The 23,279-nt window shown below is 42.6% G+C and overlaps 1 protein-coding gene across 1 annotated transcript in view; it reads left to right on the forward strand.

Moving 5' to 3' along the window:
• Positions 1-21,933, forward strand: part of MTR (5-methyltetrahydrofolate-homocysteine methyltransferase) — a 109,127-nt gene extending 87,194 nt beyond the window's left edge. The window contains exons 23-33 of the mRNA XM_073557510.1: positions 540-607; positions 1,032-1,152; positions 1,310-1,391; positions 1,750-1,848; positions 13,961-14,036; positions 14,714-14,869; positions 15,482-15,678; positions 16,666-16,866; positions 17,130-17,322; positions 18,936-19,048; positions 20,149-21,933. Coding sequence (XP_073413611.1) covers positions 540-607; positions 1,032-1,152; positions 1,310-1,391; positions 1,750-1,848; positions 13,961-14,036; positions 14,714-14,869; positions 15,482-15,678; positions 16,666-16,866; positions 17,130-17,322; positions 18,936-19,048; positions 20,149-20,238 — 1,396 coding nt within the window. The 3' untranslated portion in view covers positions 20,239-21,933. The remainder of the gene's footprint in view (positions 1-539; positions 608-1,031; positions 1,153-1,309; positions 1,392-1,749; positions 1,849-13,960; positions 14,037-14,713; positions 14,870-15,481; positions 15,679-16,665; positions 16,867-17,129; positions 17,323-18,935; positions 19,049-20,148) is intronic.
• The last annotated feature ends 1,346 nt before the right edge of the window (positions 21,934-23,279 follow it).

A 23,279-nucleotide genomic window follows, 5' to 3' on the forward strand; every position in this document is an offset into this window, starting at 1 on the left:
GCGCTAGTAGGATTTTAGCGTGCGCTGCGCACTTTTGAAGGTGCGCCGAGCGCACCAAAATGCAACATGCTGCATTCGGCGCACACGGGCGCACCTTCAAAAGTGCGCAGCCCACGCCAAAATCCTACTGGCGCACAGCCAGGGCATGATCTGCGCACCCTATGCTAAAGATGGACGCATGCGATCTGCACACCCTATGTGCGATAGTAGGCGGCGATGACCGGATGGGGCGGGCAGGGAGTCGGCAGGGGGCGGGGCTTAGCGGCGCCGTGCGCTGCATGGAATAAACGCTAGTGTGAAACCAGCCTTATGTAGTGTAAGTGCAGCTGTCAGATTTTTAATAGTAAATGGCTCCCTCCCTTAGTGGGTTGGGTTCTGACTTCCTCTTTTGTAGCTTCCATAATTCATTGTTAAGCTGCGAGTTATTGGGAGATCTCTGACTACAGCAGTCATTGATGTATGTGTAATCTGTTTTTTTTTTTTTTTGTGTTTATATACTCATTGTAAATTGTGATTTGGTCTTTGCACTTGACTTCAAGGGTTATCGACCTCGGTGTCATGACTCCATGTGATAAAATTCTGCAATCCGCCATTGAAAACAAGGCTGGTAAGTAAACCGTTTTGTAGGCTTCAACTTTTTTTTTTTAAACTTCGTATGCTGTATCATCAACAAAATGGTGCCAGATAGCGCATTATGCGCTGACTCCAGCACCATATTACTTAACTATTTAATGCAGTTGACACGCTTCAGAGGAGCGGGTGAAGGGTTAGTAGGAGTGTTTGTTGTGGGATTTTTTTTGTATGTATTAAACAGCAACAGCACAGATGGGATGGGGGAGCATATAACTGGATGGAGGACCAGGATGAGGTTGAAATGTGGAAATTTACTTCAAGCCGGTCTTGAACCTAAGATTCCTATTAGTAGATGAAGACAATTGCATTAGCCATGTTTCTTTTCTTTATATGGTGAAGTATAGGTGTGTGCAGGGCCTTATGGGTTAACAGTACAGCGATTACTGTCTCTCCTGCAGATATAATTGGTTTGTCTGGCCTTATCACCCCTTCCCTGGATGAAATGATCTTTGTTGCCAAAGAAATGGAACGCCTCTCAATAAAGCTTCCACTATTGATTGGGGGTGCTACTACATCCCGGTATGTGTTTTTTCTTTTTTTTTTTTTTTTAATATTACTTTTTAGTTACTGTAATCGTGGGACTTTAATGAACATTGATATGTTATAAAATATGTACTTTATTTTATTTATATGTGTTTTCTTGTAACTGCTTATGTATATTGCTATAATTTTGCAGGACACACACTGCTGTGAAAATAGCTCCACGTTACAGCGCCCCGGTAATCCACTGTTTGGATGCTTCCCAAAGTGTTGTGGTTGTAAGTTCCATATTGTGTCATCACAGAAAAAAAGACAAAAATGTTATTTGAAAAAATGAATTAACAGATATCCCATTGTCTGCACATTGCTGTGGGTATGTTACTGGGGATCACTGTATCCTGCTTACCAGTATGTATAAATTGTGCAGTGATGTTCCTATTTGTGTAAATTCCTCTTTTGTCCCATTTGTCCCTTTTAACCCTTGGACTAGTACAAAACATTTGGTACTAAGAGGAGTTCTATGTCTAGACTTGGGCTAGTTACAATGTAAACACCATTGCTTCAGCATAAATCTGAATATTGTCATTTATTTACAATCCAGAGAGAAATGTTCACGGTTTATGTTCATTTGCTCAGTGTTCCCAGCTGCTGGATGAGAACTCTAAGGTTGACTTTGTAGAAGAAATAGCAGAAGAATATGAAGACATTCGCCAAGATCACTACGACTCTTTAAAGGTAGGCATATAAACTGTAGCCCAAATCTTTCTTTTAATATCTAGTAATCTCTGCTGTTCATTGTTTGTAAACTGAATCTTACAGAGAATGTTGTGAATACACGTTGCAGTTGTCTGGAAATAACTACGGTATATTTGTACAAAGGGCTATAAGACGCACCCCAGGTTTTAGACAAAGGAAAATAGAAAGAGTTTCCATAAATGCAAACTTCCCTGGTGATGTAAGGCAGTTGAGGCATAAAGGTATTCCACTCCTTTCTTGTTGTTCTAGGGTAGAAAAAGCATTATTCCATAGTGGTAATAGAAGTAAGGATTCATACCCATTGTCTAAAGTAGATGTTGGCGTTAGTTCATTTTTTCGTGGTAGTTTTATGTAAATTATTTGGTACTCTACGTCAGACCTGGGCAAAGTGTGGCCTGTGGGCCACATCTGGCTCTTTGGCTGTCTCAGTCCGGCCCGCGGACTGAGACAGCTGAGATGCAGGAAAACAGAGGTCCATGGGCCGCACCGTGCATGCCGGCTCGCTGTCTCCATCTGCACTGACTTCTTTGGTGGAGGAGGCTATGGGGGCGTCGTTCTGCACATGGGGAGGCTATGGGGGTGTTGTGCTGTACAAAGGGAGACTATGGGGGCATCATGCTACACATGGGAAGGCTATGGGGGCGTTGTGCTGCACATGGGGAGGCTATGGGGGTGTCGTGCTACACATGGGGAGGCTATGGGGGAGTTGTGCTGCACATGGGGAGGCTATGGGGTGTCGTGCTGCACATTGGGAGGCAATGGGGGCGTCATGCTGCACATGGGGAGGCAATGGGGGCATCATGCTGCACAAGAGGAGGCTGTGTGGGGCTTGTGCAGTATGTGGGGAGGCTGTGTGGGGCTCATAGTATACAGGGAGGCTGTGTGGGGCTCATGCAGTACATAAGGGAGGCTGTGTGGGGCTCATGCAGTATATATAGGGAAGCTGTGTGGGGCTCATGCAGTATATACTGTATAGACAGGCTGTGTGGGGCTCATGCAGTATATAAATAGAGAGGCTGTGTGGGGCTCATGCAGCATATACAGTTGGGGAAATAACTATTTGATCCCTTACTGATTTTGTAAGTTTGCCCACTGACAAAGACATGAACAATCTATAATTTTAAGGGTAGGTTAATTTTAACATTGAGATATAGAATATCAAAAATAAAAAACAGAAAATCACATTGCAAATAAATTTATATACTTTATACATTTTGCAGTGTGAAATAAGCATTTGATCCCTCTGGCAAACCAGACTTAATACTTGGTGGCAAAACCCTTGTTGGCAAGCACAGCAGTCAGACCTTTTTTGGAGTTGATGAGGAATTTTGGTCCACTCCTCTTTGCCGATCATCTCTAAATCATTAAGATTTTGAGGTTGTTGCTTGGCAACTCCTAGCTTCAACTCCCTCCATAAGTTTTCTATGGGATTAAGGTCTGGAGACTGGCTAGGCCACTCCATGACCTTAATTTGCTTCTTTTAGAGCCACTCCATGTTGCCTTGGCTGTATGTTTTTGGTCATTGTCTTGCTGGAAGACGCACCCACGACCCATTTTTAATGTCTTGGAGGAGGGAATGTACGGTACATGGCTCCATCCAGTCTCTCATTGATGCGGTGAAGTAGTCCTGTTCCCTTAACAGAGATACACCCCCAAAGCATAATGTTTCCACCTCCATGCTTGACAGTGGAGATGGTGTTTTTTGGGTCGTAGTCAGCATTTCTCTTCCTCCAAACACGGCGAGTTGAGTTAATGCCAAAGATATCAATTTTTGTTTCATCTGACCACAGCACATTCTCCCAATCACTCACAGAATCATCCAGGTGTTCATCGGCAAACTTCATACGGGCCTGCACATGTGCCTTCTTGAGCAGGGGGACCTTGCGGGCACTGCAGGATTTTAAACCTTTACAGCGTAATGTGTTGTTGCCAATGGTTTTCTTGGTGACTGTGGTCCCAGCTGCCTTGAGATCATTAACAAGTTCCCCCTGTGTAGTTTTAGGCTGATCTCTCACCTTCCTCATGATCAAGGATACCCCACGAGGTGAGATTTTGCATGGTGCCAAAATCGATGTTGATTAACAGTCATTTTATATTTCTTCTATTTTCTTACTATTGCACCAACAGTTGTCTCCTTATCACCCAGCGTCTTACTTATGGTTTTGTAGCCCATTCCAGCTTTGTGCAGGTCTATGATCTTGTCCCTGACATCCTTATAAAGCTCTTTGGTCTTGCACATGTTGTAGAGGTTAGAGTCTGACTGATTGAGTCTGTGGACAGGAGTCTTTTATAAAGGTGACTATGTAAGACAGCTGTCTTTAATGCAGGTAACAAGTTGATTGGGAGCATCTAACTTGTCTGTAGGAGCCAGAACTCTTAAAGGGAACCTGTCACCTCATTTTTCACATATAAGCTCCGGCCACCGCCATTAGGTGCTTATCTACAGCATTCTGTAATGCTGTAGATAAGGCCCCTGATGTAACCTGAAAGATAAGAAAAACAAGTGAGATTATACTCACCCGGGGGGGGGGCGTTCCGGTTCGATGGGTGGCGCGGTCCAGCGCCTCTCATCTTCATGCGATGACGTCCTCTTCCTTGCTTCTGTCGTGGCTCCTGCGCAGGCACACGGATTTGCCCTGTTGAGGGCAGAGTAAAGTACTGCAGTGCGCAGGCGCCGGGCCTCTCTGACCTAACGGAAAAGAGTAGGTTATATGGCAATTTTCTCACTACAGCATCTCATTTATTGTGTATATATTTGCTGGACTACAGTACGCTATCATTCATTTGATACAGGTAGTTTTCCTTCTATCTGAATATCACCTATGACCTCACTTATTATATTTTTTGATAGTCACCGGACACTTGGTGATCCTCACCTCACATAATATCTCTGCCATATAACCTACTCTTTTCCGTTAACTATAATAGGGGCCAATCCAGTACTTTGTACTCCCAAATCTTCCTCTTCACCACAGCAGTCGGGTAGGTATCCCATTCCTCTTACCCCCTTGCCTCCTCCCATATTATGTCACAATATCTATGTATTGTGCCACTATGGATTGTACACTTTTTTTTGTATAAATTTAGTTTATATGGATTACTTTCATATTGGACTGTATCAGGACTTGCCTTGTATTTACTCTGTCCAATAGTTTGTCGCAGACTGATGAAGGTCTATGTCAGACCAAAACATTTACAGACAGCCAAAATAAAAATCTTTTGAGCAAAGATATCCAAAAGTTGAGTGCCAAGTTTTTTTTATTATTCACGTTGGTTTGGGTAACCTACTTGTGCACCTCACGGTAGTTCCACGTTATATTTCACATGATGGCTACAATGGTCTGTCTCTGGTCCTCAATGAGAATTTTTAGATTAGTGGACATGGTTGAGGCCCTCACCCTTGAACTACACTTCTTCAGGGGATTGGCCTATTACACACTACTCTCCCCTTCGACATTCACCCCTCTTTGCCATAGATAAATAGGAACAGGCTTTTGCTGTAAATATATCTACATAAATATAGATTACTATATGGGACCGAGCAAGTAAATCCTCTATCTGCACTGTGCATGGAAGAAACGCAACTCAAACTACTCATACATTGGTAAGATACCTGGACTCTCCTTTACTTCCTAAATCCATTAATTCTGCCCACCTACTGAAGGTGCTTGGCACATACTGGCTCCTTCATATATAATCTGTGAATGTAGTCTTATTACCCTTATTTGGGGTTTGGTGAGGAAGTTGGTGGAGGGCCTCGTCTCCATTTGCTGTCCCCTGGACAAGTTGAACTACTTACTAAACGTTTCCACCAAGGAACTGGTAAAATAGTCAGCTGTTCTTATTTATTTTCACAGCCACTAATTGTCTGATGACAAACAACCCCCTATCACCCCATCTTGTTTAGATCTATATGGGTGACTGAAGGAAATTCACTCGAAGGGGTTTTCCCAAGAGCAAATTAATTTTAATCAACATTTTACTTAATAGATTTTTGAATGATAATTTCCACAATTAGATCTGTTTAAAAAAAAATGTTGTGCTGTGTTGAGATAATCTTATAAATGTGCCCCTGCTTTGTACTGTATACTGGTTTGTGCCTTACTGTGCAGGGACATGGTCTGATCATACTACAGCTCCTGGGCAGGGGAGGAAGCAAAAGAGAGTATACAGACAAAACAGCAGGGAATCACGCCATGTGCTAGGGCTAATAGGAGTAACACAAATAGTGGTGATGTTTTACATTCATTTTTAGCAAATAAAGTTGCACTCTGTAGCGCTATAGCATGTAAACATAAAATATAGGATATTTGAATAGCATTACTGCTGTAAATAATAGGAAAAAACTGAGATACTTAACACATCATTTGGCCAATTCATGTAGGCCCAACAGCCAATGACAAGGCGATCTCCCTATCCTAATGTGAATCCTCTCCTAGAGGCTGAAGCCTGCATTTATGTGGGTAGGAAGGACCCTGCTGCAATTAAAACCACCACAGGCTGGTGGGTGGAGTGCTCAGTTTGAGAGCCTATATATATAAATAAAATACTGTCTTTTCCAAACAGAAAAGTGTCTATTTTTTTCCTATTACCGTATATACTCGTGTATAAGCCGACCCATGTATAAGCCGACCCCCCTAATTTTTCCACAAAAAACTGGGAAAACTTATTGACTCATGTATAAGCCTAGGGTGGAAAATGCAGCAGCTACTGGTAAATTTCAAAAATAAAAATACCGTATTTTTCGCTTTATAAGACGCTCCGGATTATAAGACGCACCACAAATTTTGAGGAAAAAAGATTTTTTTTTAATAAAATGGTGGTGCCTCTTATAATCCACGTGTCTTATTGCTTACCGGGGGTGGTGGCTGCGGTGAAGTGGGGTCCCAGGGTCGCTGCTGGAGGAGGCAGGAGTGGAGTGATACTGCAGGCCGCAGGAAGGGATGAGATGGTGCTCCGATGTGCATTTTGCTGCCAGGGGGGCTCGTGCTGCTACCAGGGGGGCTCGCGCTGCTGCCAGGGGGGCTCGCGCTGCTGCCAGGGGGGCTCGCGCTGTTGCCAGGGGGGGCTCGCGCTGTTGCCAGGGGGGGCTCGCGCTGCTGCCAGGGGGGGCTCGTGCTGCTGCCAGGGGGGGCTCGTGCTGCTGCCAGGGGGGGCTCGTGCTGCTGCCAGGGGGGGCTCGTGCTGCTGCCAGGGGGGGCTCGTGCTGCTGCCAGGGGGGGCTCGTGCTGCTGCCAGGGGGGGCTCGTGCTGCTGCCAGGGGGGGCTCGTGCTGCTGCCAGGGGGGCTGTACTGCTGCCAGGGGGGGCTTGCGCTGCTACCAGGGGGGCTTGCGCTGCTGCCGGGGGGGCTCATGCTGCTACCAGGGGGGGCTTGCGCTGCTGCCAGGGGGGTCTGTGCAGCAGCCTGGGGCTCTGCCCACATTTACCGGGTGTCCGTCGGCGCTGTGGGTGTCTCCGGGTGCCCATCCGTGTCTCCACTTGCCCAGCGGTGTCTCCGGTTCCAATCCCGGGGCTCTGGCGACATTTTGCGACAGGCCAGAGCCCCGGGGCTCCCTCTCGGTTCCCTCTGTTTTGGGCTCCGGCAATATGGCGGCCGCCGCCGGGGGCGGCGCGTGCGCTGATGGTGATCTCGGGACTGAGATCTCGAGAGATGAGATTTCAGCGAAATCTGTCCCGAGATCACCATCAGCGCATGCGCCGCCCCTGGCGGCGGCCGCCATTTTCTGGCCTGTCGCAAAATGTCGCCGGAGTCTCGGGGCTCTGGCCTGTCGCAAAATGTCGCCAGAGCCCCGGGATTGAAACCGGAGACACCGCTGGGCACCCGGAGACACCCACAGCGCCGACGGACAGCCGGACACCCCTGCGGCCTACACCCGGTAATGTATATCCTCTTTGTTAGACGCACCCCAACTTGGGGAAAAAAGTGCGTCTTACAAAGCGGAAAATACAGTAGATACCAATAAAAGTAAAATTAATTGAGACATCAGTAGGTTAAATGTTTTTGAATATCCATATTGAATCAAGAGCCCCATATAATGCTCCATACAGTTCATGATGGGCCCCATAAGATGCTCCATACAAAATACACCCCATATAATGCTGCACAAAGGTTAATAATGCCCCTATAAGATGCTCCATAGAATAATATACCCCATATAGTGCTCCATAGATTATGCCCCCTATAAGATGCTCCATAGATTATGCCCACCATAAGACGCTCCATAGATTATGCCCCATATGATGCTCCATAGATTATGCCCCCATATGCTGCTCCATAGAATATGCCCCCATATGCTGCTCCATAGATTATGCCCCCATATGCTGCTCCATAGAATATGCCTCCATATGCTGCCCCATAGACTACACTGTGTTCCAAATTATTATGCAAAAATTATTTCCTCATATTTTCTCTAAATTACCTATATGAATTGCAGTCATTGTTATTTTCCAGTCATCTAATATTCTAGTATAATTGCAATGTTTTTGCACAAACTGCCTATGAAAACAGTATATTTTTAAAAATAAGAAACCCTCAAAATGCATGTTCCAAATTATTATGCACAGCAGAGTTTTCAACCTTTTTATTTTTTTTTTTGAACAAAAAAATGGTCAATTGTGAAATTATAAGCATTATCAACTTATTACAAAATGAAATCAAACAGTTTTCAAGTCAAAACTTTATTCTAGGTGATGTTACATTTGCACATAGGACCCCTTGTTCGAAAGAAGCTTCTGAACTCTCTCGTCCATTGAATTTGTCAGTTTTTGGATGGTTTGTGCTTCAATTGTTTTGCATGTGGACAGAATACCCTCCCAGAGCTGTTGCTTAGATGTGAACTGCCTCCTGCCATCATAGACACTCCTTTTGATGATGCTCCAGAGGTTCTCAATGGGGTTGAGGTCAGGGGAAGATGGTGGCCACACCATAAGTTTGTCCTCTTTTATGCCCATAGCAGCCAGAGATGCAGATGTGTTATTTGCAGCATGAGACGGTGCATTATCATGCATGAAAATGATCTTGCTGCGGAAAGCACGGTTCTTCCTCTTGAACCATGGCAGGAAGTGCTGTTTTAGAAACTCCACATAGATTATGGAGTTTATCTTTACCCCTTCAGGGATGCTAAAGGGGCCGACAATCTCTCTCGCCATGATTCCAGCCCAAAACATTACTCCACCTCCTCCTTGTTGGAGCCTTAGCCGTGTTTTCATGGGGTGTCCATCAACCAGCCATCCTCTACTCCATCCATCTGGCCCATCGAGCGTTGCACGGCACTCATCGGTGAACAAAACAGTTTGGAAGTCAGTCTTCATGTATCGTTTGGCCCACTGGAGTCGTTTCTGCTTGTGTGCAGTGGATAGAGGTGGTCGACAGGATGGCTTACGCACAGCTGCAAACCTCTGAAGGACCCTGCATCTTGTTGTTCGGGGGACGTTGGAGGCACCAGCAGCTTCAAAAACTTGTCTGCTGCTATGATAAGGCATTTTTGCAGCTGCTCTTTTAACCTGATGCAATTGCCTGTTGGAAAGAGTCCTCAATTTTTCCTTATCAGCACGCACACGTGTGTGCTGGGAACCAGCTGCATACTTCTTGATTGTGCGATGATCACGGTGAAGTGTCTTGGCAATGTTGATTGTAGTCATGCCTTGACCTAAATACTCCACAATTTGTTGCTTCTCAGCAGCAGACACATCCTTTTTCTTTCCCATTTTGGCAAAAAATGTAGGCTGCTTAATAATGTGGAACAGCCTTCTTAAATAGTCTTGCCTTTATTTGGACACACCTGCCAAACTAATTTGCACAGGTATCTGCAATTGCTTTCAGTGATATAAAGAGCCCTGACACACATCACCATCAATGAGTTTAAATGACAAAAAAATTCTAACCTTATCACTCCTAAACTCTTTTTGCATAATAATTTGGAACACAGTTTATGCCTCATAGACTATGCCCTCATATGCTGCCCCATAGAATATGCCCCCATATGCTGCTCCATAGAATATGCCCCCATATGCTGCTCCCATATGCTGCTGCAAAAAAAAAATAATGCCATACTCACCTCTCCTGCTCAGGACCCAGCACCTGAGATATTCACCTGTCTCCCAGTCCATTGCTGCTCAACGCTGTCTGTCACGTCGTCTATCAGTGACGTTCAGGCAGCAGAGGGCACGGCGCGCACTAACCACGTCATCGTGCCCTCTGCTGGCTAAACGTCACTGACAGGACGCAGCAGATAGCGGTGAGCAGCGATGGACCAGGGACAGGTGAATATTGCTATACTTACCCCCTCCTGGCACGGTCTCTGCAGCCCCGCTTCTCCATGGTCTCCCTTCTTGCCTTCAGCGGTCACATGATATCGCTCATTACACTCATGAATATGCACATATTCATGAGTTTAATGAGCGATATCACATGACCGCTGAAGGAGGGGAGACCATGGAGAAGCGGGGGGCGGCTGCAGAGACCGCGCCGGGGGGGGGGTAAGTAGGATCTGTGACACCCCTGCTCCCCCTCCCACGCCGACCCCCAGGTATGACTTGTGTATAAACTGAGAGGGGGACTTTCGACCCCAAAAAATGGGCTGAAAATCTCGGCTTATACACGAGTATATACGGTATCTATAACAGTAATGCAATTCATATTTCATATATTTCATGTTTACACGCTGTAGGGCTACATACAGCAACTTTATTTGTTAGTTATGTCTAGAGATGGCTACTCTGTTTGCACCTGTACACACCATGCTTTGCATTCACTAACAGACAAGTCCAAGCTAACCAAGTACAGAAAAAATAATGTAGCACTCAGGGCTGTGGAGTTGGAGTCGTGGAGTCGGTGCTCATTTTGGTGGAGTCGGTATAAAATGGACCGACTCCTAAAATATATAATAAATTGGTTACAGTAGTTCAGTGCAGAATGTGCTGAATATTTTTTCATAGGAATTTGGGAAAGTTATGAAATGTCCTATAAATGGCTGTTCTATTCCTGATCTAAGTCTACACTCACACAGCGTTTTGCTGCTTTTTTGAGGATACGGTTTTCAGCTGCAAAAGCAGATCAGCTTATTAAAAAACTGCATCACCTGAAAGGTTTTTGAGCTCATAGATAATGTTTTCAATAGCAAAAGCCGATTAGAAATCTGCTCTATCTATCCATCCATTGGTGTTTCTCTGGATAGAGAAAGTATTAGAAAATTAGTGATTGAAGAAGCTCTTAAACAAAAGGAAGATCTTAAAAAGACTCTCAAAAGATACTTCATGTTTCTTAAAATGGATGCTTGCACACGTCACAGAGTGAACTATTTTGCCATCAATGTTCGATATGTTTGTGACAACAAAGAAATTGTTACCAAGACACTGGCAGCAAAAGATGCTAAAGCTCATCACAGCAGCCAGTTTCTCTAGGCCTTAGTGGAAAAAGTTCTGCAAGATTACGAACTCAAAAAAGAACAGGTCCTTGCTATTGTAACGGACAATGCTTCAAACATAAGTACAATTACACTGATGAATGAGAGTAATGAACAACAGCTAGAAGAAAATTTAAGATTCAGTATGTTTGAGATGGAAGGCCACAGTGCTGTTCATGTAACTGAGGAACAACAGATATTACAACAGAAGAACAGCAAAATTATACTGTAGAAGTAGATGATCTTGTTGAAGCTGCTTCAAAACACTTTCATATTCATCACATGCGCTGTGTTGTGCACACGCAGCTGGCAATAAGAGATAGTCTGCAAGAGGGACATGCTGGAAATCTGATTGGAAAAGTGAGGAAATTGGTTATTGCTGCCAGAACCCCTAAAATTGATTCCATCTTGAAGAGGCGTGCTGGGAAAGGGGCAATTGTCAATCATGCCACTCGGTGGGGCAGCACTTATTTAATGATTGAGCGATTGCTTGAAATAAAACCGTTTCTTGTAGATATGGCGAACCCTCAGGTAACCCTAAATGAAGGTCAATGGACACAGGTGGCTGAATTGAAGGAATTGCTTAATCACCCATTTACTGTGACTAAAAATTTACAAGCTGAGGATTTAATTCCTGGCATTTTCACAAGGGAGTGGAAGAACTTGCTATTTTGCCTGTCCCAAAGAGGAGGTTTAATCGCAGATGGCATTTCTGCTTCAATGAAACAGAGAGAGACACAGCTATTGGAAAGTAAAATTTTTCTGGCAGCTGTTTATGTGGACCCAAGTCATCATATACTGCTTGATGATCAACAGCTTACGAAAGGAAAATAAGCTCTGACTGAGGTAACAGTTAGGATGAGTGGCCTACAGGAGGACTGCCAGGCGCAAGAGGACTTGGGTCCTGACAGTGCTACTGCTGCCATATCTTGATCCTCATCAGATGACTTTGACATGTATTTGGATGACATGGAGCAGGCAAAGCGTTGCCTCAAGGAAAAAGATTTCATTCCGTCTCCTATAGCAAGCAGATTGACCATATTTCAGCAAAATGTTTCACTTGCTCTCAAAGAAATAGAAAAATTCAACCGTTCATCAAAACTGACTGTGCATGAGGCAATTCCTTTATACCCGGAAATTGTTAGAGATGTTGCCTATGTGGTTACGGCTTTGCCTCCAACCCAAGTTAGTGTAGAGGGGTTGTTCTCTAGCCTTAAAATTATTAGGTCAGATTTGAGGTCATCTATGAAGGAGGATCTGATGGAGGCAATTCTATTTCTTAGAACAAATTCATAGACTGCACAAATGTTTAGTATGTTTTTGTTGAAAACTGTTTTTTGCCACTTACATAGTTTATTACATTGTGTGTGTGTGTGTGTGTGTATATATATAGATAGATAGATTTACAATTTATTAGTTTTTTGTGTTCTAAAGTTGTATTCCAATAAATATATATTATGTTCTATCTAAATATCTTGATTATTGTATCATAAAAATGATTAAATGTCTGATGTTCACATTGTACTACAATATATTTTTCACTTAAATATAAGTAATATATGTGGGAGTCTGAGACTGAGTCGGAGTCGCAGGTTTGGCTTACTGACTCCACAGCCCTGGTAGCACTCACCAAATGGTGAAAGGATCTTCATTCTTCTGTACTTTACATCCAAACATGTACGAACCTAGGAGATCATACACTGATATTACAGATTATTTCCGGCCAGGGATTGAGTTAACTGTGCAGTTCTCAGTCGCTATCACAGAAAGCTAAACGTAATGTTCAGCTTCCCCTGCTCTCCTGTACTGCTTGTACAGATTATTGCTCTGTAGGGTGAAAGCTCCACCGCTCTCTCGACCAGGCAGAAGGATTTATGAGCACTTTACCTGACCATTAAGAAGCAGTCTGGCGAAATCTGGCATTGCTGCTCCGCCCCCAACTCCAAATTGTAAGACACAGGAAAGAAGTTCTTACCCACACGGACTGCCATAAATATGCTCTATCTCAGATGTTTTATATGGCTCCCATATAATTGGTAAAGATGTATCTGCTAAACCTGCCACCTGCACTTCATAATCGTATGTATGTGTGTGTATATATGTACGTACACACACGTGTGTGTTCTGAATAAGCACGTATTCCCTTTTTTGTCTCCTGTAGTATTGCTCAGCTATTTATTATAAAAAATATTAGGCTAGTTTCACACTAGCGTTACAGGGTGCAGCGCATGGCCGCCGCTAAGCTCCGCCCCCAGCCGCGCCCCTTCCGGTCAGCTCCTCCTCTGATCGCATGACGCTGCATGCGATCAGCATACCCTATATTTAGCGTTTGGGTACGCTGGTTGCGCGCTGGCACACTTTTGCCGGCGCATCCGCACTTGGCGCTGCGCTGAGTGCACAAAAATGCAGCACAGTCCGTTTGGCGCACGTCGGCGCAGCGCCAAAAGGGCGGATGCGCAGGCAAAAGTGGACCAGCGTACCCAACGCTAAATATAGGGGACGCTGATCGCATGCAGCGTCGTGCAATCAGAGGAGGAGCTTACCGAAGGGGCGCGGCCGGGGGTGGAGCTTAGCGGCGGCCGTGCGCTGCGCCCTGTAACGCTAGTGTGAAACTAGCCTTAATTTACCAGAAGTGTTCTCCTTGTGAAAGAAGAAAAAGAAATATGTATTTTTATCATGTTCTAGGAAAGGAGATATCTGCCTCTACAGAAAGCGAGAGAGAAGGGGTTCCATATTGACTGGCATTCTCATCCAGTTCCCGGTGAGATTACCTCATATTCTTCGCCAAAGATAAAACATATTATTGGAATATGATTATACTATTAGAAAAGCACAAAAATTGTGCATGGTTTATTGGTTGGTTTACTATTGAGCATATTAGGTTTTCTTGTATTTACTAAATGTAAAATCCACAAACTAGATATGGGTTTGCAGGATTTGCAATTGACAGCGATCCCTTTTTTTACACACTTCTACCTAGAAGGCTGTCACTGATTCGGATCACCTCCTTGTCTCCTAAGCCCAGAATATGTCGGTGTTAAGTAATCAAATGCAAACTATATCTTGTCACACGAATCTAAACATTAACATTAATTTGCTGAATTTCACATGATTGCCATAGATTGCACAGCATTTCCATTTAAAGGTCTGGTTTACGTACAAGTCACCCTCAGATCACCAATGTAAATGTTAGGCTTGTCATTGATTTCTCTACATTGTAGGTGAATTAATGCAAGGAGAATATAAAAGCCTTTTTACTTATTTGTTAGTTAAAAAAAAAAGGATTTGGAGTATCTTTAGTCATTGGCATTCTGTAATTGGCCAAATCTTTTTGCTTTGTGTTGTCACAAACCTTTATAAACTAATGCAGCCCTTTTAACTGTGTGTTAATGATTTCCTAGTTTTTAACCTTTTTTGATTTTATTTTTTTTTACCTAGTAAAACCAAAATTTTTAGGCACACGGGTGTTCCAAAACTATGACCTGGAGAAGCTTTCTCAGTATATTGACTGGAAGCCTTTCTTTGATGTGTGGCAGCTCCGAGGAAAATACCCCAACAGAGGATTTCCAAAAATCTTTAATGATAAAACAGTTGGTAAGAAAGAAAAACAAACTGCAAAAAAATACATTTAACTCTGTTGTTGCAGATGATGATATGCACAGACTTTGAGTTTGGCTGAAGTTATTTCCCCCCTCACCTACAAAACAAAATCCAGTTAGCCCCCTGGATAGGGTAAAATGTGCTGATCGCTGCAGTTCTGGTCTGTGGGACCCCCAGTGCTCCAGAGATATTTAGTAATATCACCAATCTGAAATTGTCCGCTCTTCCATTAAATGAAAAGTGCTGCCCCAGTCTGGTGATGGATACTCCAAGGTGCAAAATTCTGTTCCTTCTATAGAAGGGTGAATTTAACAATCTGTAGCTTATTTTCATGCAAAGCCAAATTCCTATTTGTGTGGGCAACCACTTTGCACCCTTGATTTCAGTTGTTGTCCTGTTGAAATAGCGGAGACCTTAATGGCCCTCTCTTTCCCTTATGGCTTCTGTGTGTAGTGTTTGTAGGGTCGGTAATCAATATGTATCTCGCTGTCGTCACATCCTGTACAGACGTATAAGCATAGCACTTTGACCTAAACCAACCATAACTAAATACTGGAACCCTTCCTGGGGAAAACCATCATTTCTCACCATTAACTTTTATTTAAGGGGAAGAAGCAAAAAAAGTTTATGATGATGCACAAAAATTGCTAGAAGTCCTAATACGACAAAAAAAATTTCGGGCCCGAGGGATTGTCGGCATCTGGCCAGCTCAGAGTGTGCAAGATGACATTTTGTTATATTCGGAGGAGCAGGACCCGCATTCTTCTTCACCTATCGCAACTTTTTATGGCCTGAGGCAACAGGTAATTTATTTATTTTGTACAATGTATCTGGAGAAAGTGGCTGAATGTGTCCTGCCTCACCTTTGTCAATGGAAATGCACACTATATCCTTGGTGTGCGAAACGTGAAGGAGGCACAAGGCACCTGAGATGGACTTATTCTCCATGCCTGTATCTTAATGTCTGTGCCTTGGAGGGGCCGAATAGCGGGTGCACTTATTAACAGCAGTGCATAGCTAGGATTTTACGTTGACGTGTGCCACAACTATCATTCTTATTCCTAATCACTGTCGAAGAATACATCAGGTTATAAAGGTATTCCATCAACTCCGCTCTCAATGTATTCACTGGTTCTCGTGTTTCTATTCTACTTTTCCTCTGATTGTTCCTCTCCTGATTTTGTCTGACAAATACTGATGTAAAATACTGAACATATGAACATGGCCTAACTATCAATGCAGTTGCAGTACACATCTTTATGTGTCAACTGAAGGAATTGGAAATATCCTTGAACACTGCAGTGTAACCCTTTAGATGCCACAACCAATAGTGGCATCTCAGAGGGAGAGGACTCCTTCTGTCAGGCTATCATCACTGTGCAGCCCAATTACAGAGATACAATATGTTATCATGGGCCACAAGGGCCTTAAAATGGCCCCGAGGCCTGCCATCCCATCTGTCTGGAAGCCTTTGTTAGGCCTCTGTTGGCCAGTAGTACGGCCTAATGAGCTGCTTGTCACATTAATGTTGGAATACCGGACATACTAAAGCTCCTTTAAAAGGGATCAAAGGATTGCTGCTTCAGGCTTATGGTACATGCATTGTAAAAAATAGAATAGAGGTACAAAAGACAATGGCATTCCCTTCCCAACATGAAATTAATAAAAGCTAAGCTATAAAATATGTCCTTCAAAATGGGTACAGATTTGATATATGTCAAGCAGTTTGCCTGCTCTTAGGTGTAAAATTATGGAGAGCAAATTCCAACCTCATGTTTTGTATTCTTCAGGCTGAGAAAGACTCTGCATCTACAGACCCCTACTACTGCCTGTCTGACTTTATAGCCCCTCTGAAATCTGGAGTGCGTGACTACCTTGGTATATTTGCGGTTGCCATTTTTGGAGTGGAAGACCTTAGCAAAGGTTATCAGAATAAAGGAGATGACTACAACAGTATCATGGTGAAAGCCCTTGGAGACAGACTAGCCGAGGTACACCTGTGGGCAGTTTTGGGGTCACGCCTATGTTGTGTCTTGGTGGCTCCCTGATCACGTTGGCTGCTCTGGGCCATGTTTAATCTGGTCCTGTGTGGGATGATGGTAGGTGCGCTCAGCTGGCAGGAAATATTATGGCGTCTTTCAGCCTCTTTACATACTGTATGTATGAGACTCCTGTTCTTGGTTCATCAGTCTGCACTTGGTAATGTCATTTTTTTCCATGCTCAGAGAATATTCTCTCCATTTAATTTAACAAGGCGTTCGCTGAAGAAATCCACGAAAGAATAAGGAAGGACTTATGGGGTTACTGCAGTGAGGAGGCCCTGAATGTTGCTGACCTGCGCAGGATTCGCTATGAAGGCATTCGCCCAGCTCCAGGATATCCCAGCCAGCCTGATCACACAGAGAAAACCACCATGTGGAAGCTGGCAGACATAGAGGAGGCAACAGGTGCTGCCGTTTTTGGATATGAGTGTTTTGCACAGAGGCAAATGTTTCCCATTTCATTTTCTGATGGCATAACACCATGCAATGCTACTAGTATATGATCAGTGGAGATCCGATCTCCAAGACCCCATTATTTCAATAATATTTTCCTGTACAGCACCGCTGCTGGCCACCTGGATGTGACTATGCAGCCTGTCCTAATCACTTGATAAGATTTTTTTTTTTATATTCAGTTAATAACTTTGTCTGAATTCTACCATTCGACTAGCTGAGACGAGTTAAGGGCATAAATTGCTTCTATATTAAGGCTGTTTCATTAACCCCTTACTGACATCAGATGTACTATTACGCCAATGTCAGTATCCATCGCTTTGATGTGGGCTCCGTTGGTGAGCCCACCTCAAAGTCGGGACATGTCAGCTGTTTTGAGCAGCTGACATGTGCCCGCAATAGCCGCGGGCGGAATTGCTATCTGCCCATGGCTATTAACTAGTTAAATGCCGCTGTCAAACTCTTGACAGCGGCATTTAACAAGCGTTTCCGGCCATTCGGCCGGAAAGACGCACATCGGTGACCTGCGTCACGTGAACGCAGGTCACTGATGTGTCTGCATGACAACCAGAGGTCTCCTTGAGACCTCTATTGTTGTTGATGCTGGATTCCTGTGAGCACCACCCTGTGGTCGGCACTCATAGCAAGTCTGCAATTCAGCTACATAGAGGAAATCTGAGCATCGCCTCTATGTAGCAGAGCCGATCAAGTTGTGGCAGCTTCTAGCCTCCCATGGAGGCTTTTGAAGCATGCCAAAAGTAACAAAAAAAAGTTGTTAAATATGAAAAACAATAAAAAAAAATATAAAAGTTCAAATCACCCCCCTTTCGCCCCATTCAAAATAAAACAATAAAAATAAAATCAAACATAGACAGCCTGATCTATCAATAATAAAAGGAGTAACCTGTTCGCTCAACGGCGTAGCGAGTAAAAAAATCAAAACGCCAGAATTTCGGGTTTTTTCGGTCGCCGTGACATTGCATTAAAATGCAATAACGGGCGATCAAAAGATCGTATTTGCACAATAATGGTATAATTTAAAAACTGCAAAAAATAAGCCCTCACCCAACCCGAGATGACGAAAAATTGAGACGCTACAGGTCTCGGAAAATGACGCAATTTTTTTTATTGCATTTTTTTTTTTTTGCAATTTCACCACTCTTGGAATTTTTTTCCCATTTTCTGTTACACGACATGGTAAAACCAATGGTATCGTTCAAAAGTATAACTCATCCCGCAAAAATTAAGCCCTCACATGGCCATATTGACTGAAAAATAAAGTTATGGCTCTGGAAAGAAGGGGAGCGGAAAACGCAAAGCCGAAAAAAGCTCAGGTCATGAAGGGGTTAAAAAGTAGAACAAATTTTAATTGTATGTACATATTAATTTTATTGTAACTATATTTGCAAAAAGTTGTGATCAGATTTACGCACTACCCTATATCTTATTAACTGTTGAGCAAATAATTTACCGTAATTGTATATTTGCTTTTTAATGTTTTCTTTTTTTATATTTAATGTATTTTTGAATTGTGTAATAAAACCCTTTGTATCTTGTCCATATAGGAATAAAGTTGACGGAATCACTGGCAATGTCGCCGGCTGCCGCAGTGTCCGGGTTGATTTTTTCTAGTCCAATGTCAAAATATTTTGCAGTTGGAAAAATTTCTAAAGATCAGGTATGCTGGAAATGCATATATTGTGCTACTTATAATGATAAATGATTAGCAAGCTTGCTCGGGTAAGATGTTATTCGAGCTCTCTCTCTTGTGCTAACCGAGCGTCTTCGGCGTACTTTAAAAATATGTTTGCGTCCCCTGCACATCTCACGGCTGTTCACATACAGGGATTTCCTGTTTAAGCAGTCACTACATGTGTTGCGGCTGCAGGGGCTCAAACATATTATTCGAGCACGCTGAAGACTCCTGGTTAGCACTAAAGCATGCTCGGATAACACCCTAATTGGGCATGTTCGCTCATCACTAATAATCATATGTTCCTACATTGTTTTCCATGCAAAAGCCACTGTGGCTGGGGACTTGAACTAATCTTTTCATACAATATGTTTGTGAATACCTGTGTTTGAATTAATTGATTTCTATTACAAAAGAAACCTGATGACCTGATCCTTTTCTGTGGGATAGGAGACTTTAGGGCTGAATATAGTGCAGTGCAGAATAGAGTTGGTAGCCTTGATTTGTTACAGGTTTTGCTTTAAAAAGGATCATAATCTAGTATTTTATATATTTACTGCTTTATAGGGGTGAGGTCAGTCATGGTTGGTAGGTTTTGTATCTCTGCTAATCTGCTTTGCTGCATTCTACATTTCTCATGTCTCTTTGCTACTGCTTGAAATTGAACTCCACATACTAAACAAAGAACTACTTAAAGTAGTTGTCCAGGTCTTTAGCATTGATGAGGACATATCCTAAAGATAGTCTAATGTCTGATTTGTGGGTGTGTGGCACATGACACCCCCAGCCGATCACCTCTTCGTGTCGGCTGGAACTTCTCAGTTATGGAGTTGCACAGCACAGCTCCACTGCCTGTAAAGTGGCCGGTTACTTCACATCCTCCAACTACCGTCAGTGTTAAAGTCCCGGACTAGCTCTTTAAAATAGCCATGTCACTTATATGTCCTTTCTGTTAAGTTATTCCTTATTAATAGAGGTTGGTCCTCTTATTCACAAGTATTTCTTCCTCTTGGCAATCTGGGAATTGCTAATCTCGAACATTATTTAATTCTTGAACAATCACATGTATTCTTCATTTGTTTTAGGTTGAAGATTACTCACACAGGAAACATTTATCAGTGGAAGAAGTTGAAAAATGGCTTGGTCCCATTCTTAGCTATGACTCTGAGAAATAGCAGAACTTTTTACACTAAGTAAACTGTACGTGGACTTTACCAAATGCTGCTTAAACATTTGCCATACCTGAGAACAGGATTATTTTCCTTGCAGATGGTTATTTTCTACTGGAATTCAATTTTTAATACCTGTGTCGTCTTTGAGGTTCCTAAACTGCTTATTTTATTGGGACGCATCCTCGAGTACATCTTGTTACTACATGTATTTAAGAGTGTATACATTCATATATTTTTTTATGCTTAATTCAACCCAACTGAGATGCAAAAACTGGAATTTCAAATTGAGAAGCTAAAATGTAATAGTTATTTGTGGTTGATCATAAGTGTGTGCAATCCGCAAATTCTGCTGGCACCCAAGATGGGCACAGTGAAGGTTCATAGCTGGCTTGATTAATTTAGGTGCCATCATGTACAGGAAGACAGAAAATATATATTTTTTTGTTAATTTTTTTTTTTCAAGCCGGCATGTATTACAATATCCTGCAAGCTACTCTGTTCCAGTCAGATTCAGTCCTGATAGCAGTCTCCTCTCCTAAATGCTTATCTAAGCTCCAATATAATTATATAATCTCAAATCAGATTTTAGCCTGAATGAGAGCTCTGGAGTGAGAAGGAACAGAGACTGACATGACAGAGTGAATGCGCACTGTCTGGTTTGAAACTACATGGAATTGAGCAGCTTGCAGTGTATTGTAATACAGGCAGGCTGCAGAAGAAAAAAATTCCAGATATGTTTTATCACATTTATATTATATATTAAAAACCCCTCCAGTACTAGTCTATGACGTTCCAGAAGGTCATACACTTGATAAAGCTGTTAAACACAAATGCATGCTTATTTCTACGTGTATTAGCAGCTTATCTACATGTTGAAAACCACATACCCTATCCAGACAGTCAGGAGGCACCCGTACAGATTAGATCATTGGTAAATCTGGCTACAAAAGTTTGCAGAACCTGGCAATTATAGACAAACAGCAAACTTTTTCTATTCTGTTAATTTCTAGAGTATTTTCCTACAATTTGGAAAATCTACTTTGTGCCTTATTGACCACTTGTTATTGTCACATTTTCTTTTGATCTTCAGTTCACCCCAATATGGGACTATTCAGTCCAGCTAAATTCACACAGTATAGTTGGTGATACAATTTTTAAGCCAATACTATCGGTGGATCCATAAAAGAGGAAAAAACATAAAGGAGGGATTTATACTTTACCGTTTTGAAGCCACCCCAAAAGGCATAAGAAATGGCACTATGTGGACAAGACCTGCCTCCAGTCATACCCCTTTTTCTTTTAAAGTGCATTTTATAAATAACAATAATTTCACAATAAATAGTTAACTAATGTATTTCAAATTGCCTGCAACTATAGAATTTTTCAAAATCCATTAAAAATGTTTGTCCAATTTTTGATAATAGTGTTAAAGATTAATCTAATAAAAATTGTTCAACTACGCAGACGGTTTAATGCACTACAAATGTAGCTGGACCCAACTCGGAGCCACTTTGTTTTTCGCGTTGGCTATTATCAATAGTGATAAAGATTTACTGTATGGGAAAAACTGTTGGACACTTAAATACTGTACATGGAAACGTATTTGCTAGAAGTGCTACAAAGAAGATTTTATATACGGTAAATTCTATTTGTATTTTGTAACAGTCCATGAGTATTAAAGAATGAATTACTACTTTACAGTTTGGGATGTTGTAAATTATGATTGCACAATTGTAGACCATTCTTCATTGTACTGATTACATAGGATGGGACACAAAAAAGAGGCATGTTTCCTTTACGTGGGTCATGCAGGATAACGCTTATTGGCTCCTACTCATCAAAACTGTCTTTTTATTTTTTTAAATTCGTTTATTAACCATAAACAAGACAAACAACATACACATTTATTTGTGATAAGCATTGCATAAAGCATATACACTTTCCACAGTATTGATATAAAACAAAATGCATATGTCAGTTTACACATGGAATAAAATGTAGTGTCAGGTAAACCATGCAAGCTTTTATATTGTTATTCGATCAATAAAGTCTTTTTAACTTCCTAAACCAAACTATAACTACCAGTTCGCAGCCTAGTTCTACATAATTAGCCAATTATTATGCGATGTCTCCCTCCGACAAGGTAAGGTGAGAGGAATTCCACCTCTCCCAGATCTTTTAGAATTTGCCCGGGCACCCTCTATTTTGATACAGCGTACGCTCATATGGAATAACCGCATTCACCAATTCGATCCAAATCCTGAGGGAGGGACATGAGCTCCCCATCCAACGCAGTGCCAGAACCTTTCGTGCCATAAATAACATTTCCCGTAAAAAAATCCCGATATAATGACCCCAAGATTCATCATCCCACACCCCAAACAGGCAAACCAGCGGCTCAAGAGGAACCGGAGCTTGTACCAGGGAAGTTAATAATGACGTCACCTCCTTACAATATTGTGCAATAATAGGGCATTGCCAAATCATGTGTATAAAGTCTGCATCCAATGAGTGACATCTCAAGCATTCCGATGATTGGAATCTGCCCATTCTGAATAGTCGGGTCGGGGTCAGATATGATTGATTTATAATATATAATTGTGTCATTCTGTTATTGATAGACGGAGACACCCCGATCGGAGATTCCAGAATTTCTCCCCATTCCTCTCCCTGTGCATCGGGGATGAGCCTCTCCCACTTCCCTTTAACCGAGCTTATGGCGAATTCCGCCCCTACCGATAGCATATATGTGTACAAAGTGGAGATGAGATCCCTGGGGACCTTGCGATTTAAGGATGCCTATCAAGGGCAGAGACGATATAGCTTTGTTTACCCCCATATTTCTCATGTGTGATTGAAAGGCCGACCTCAATTGTAGATAACGGAAAAATTGGGATCTTGGGACGTTACATTTGACCTGTAATTGTTCAAAAGACACCAAGGTTCCATGATCGTGCAAATTGCATACCGAGGAAACATTGTGTTGAGTCCAGAACTCGGCAGACGGGTGTTCAAGCAATAACCATTATTCCACAGGGGCATTT

This window comes from Dendrobates tinctorius, unplaced genomic scaffold (assembly GCF_039654945.1).
Source record: "Dendrobates tinctorius isolate UK_male_01 unplaced genomic scaffold, ASM3965494v1 ptg000250l, whole genome shotgun sequence".
NCBI classification, from domain to species: Eukaryota; Metazoa; Chordata; class Amphibia; order Anura; family Dendrobatidae; genus Dendrobates; species Dendrobates tinctorius.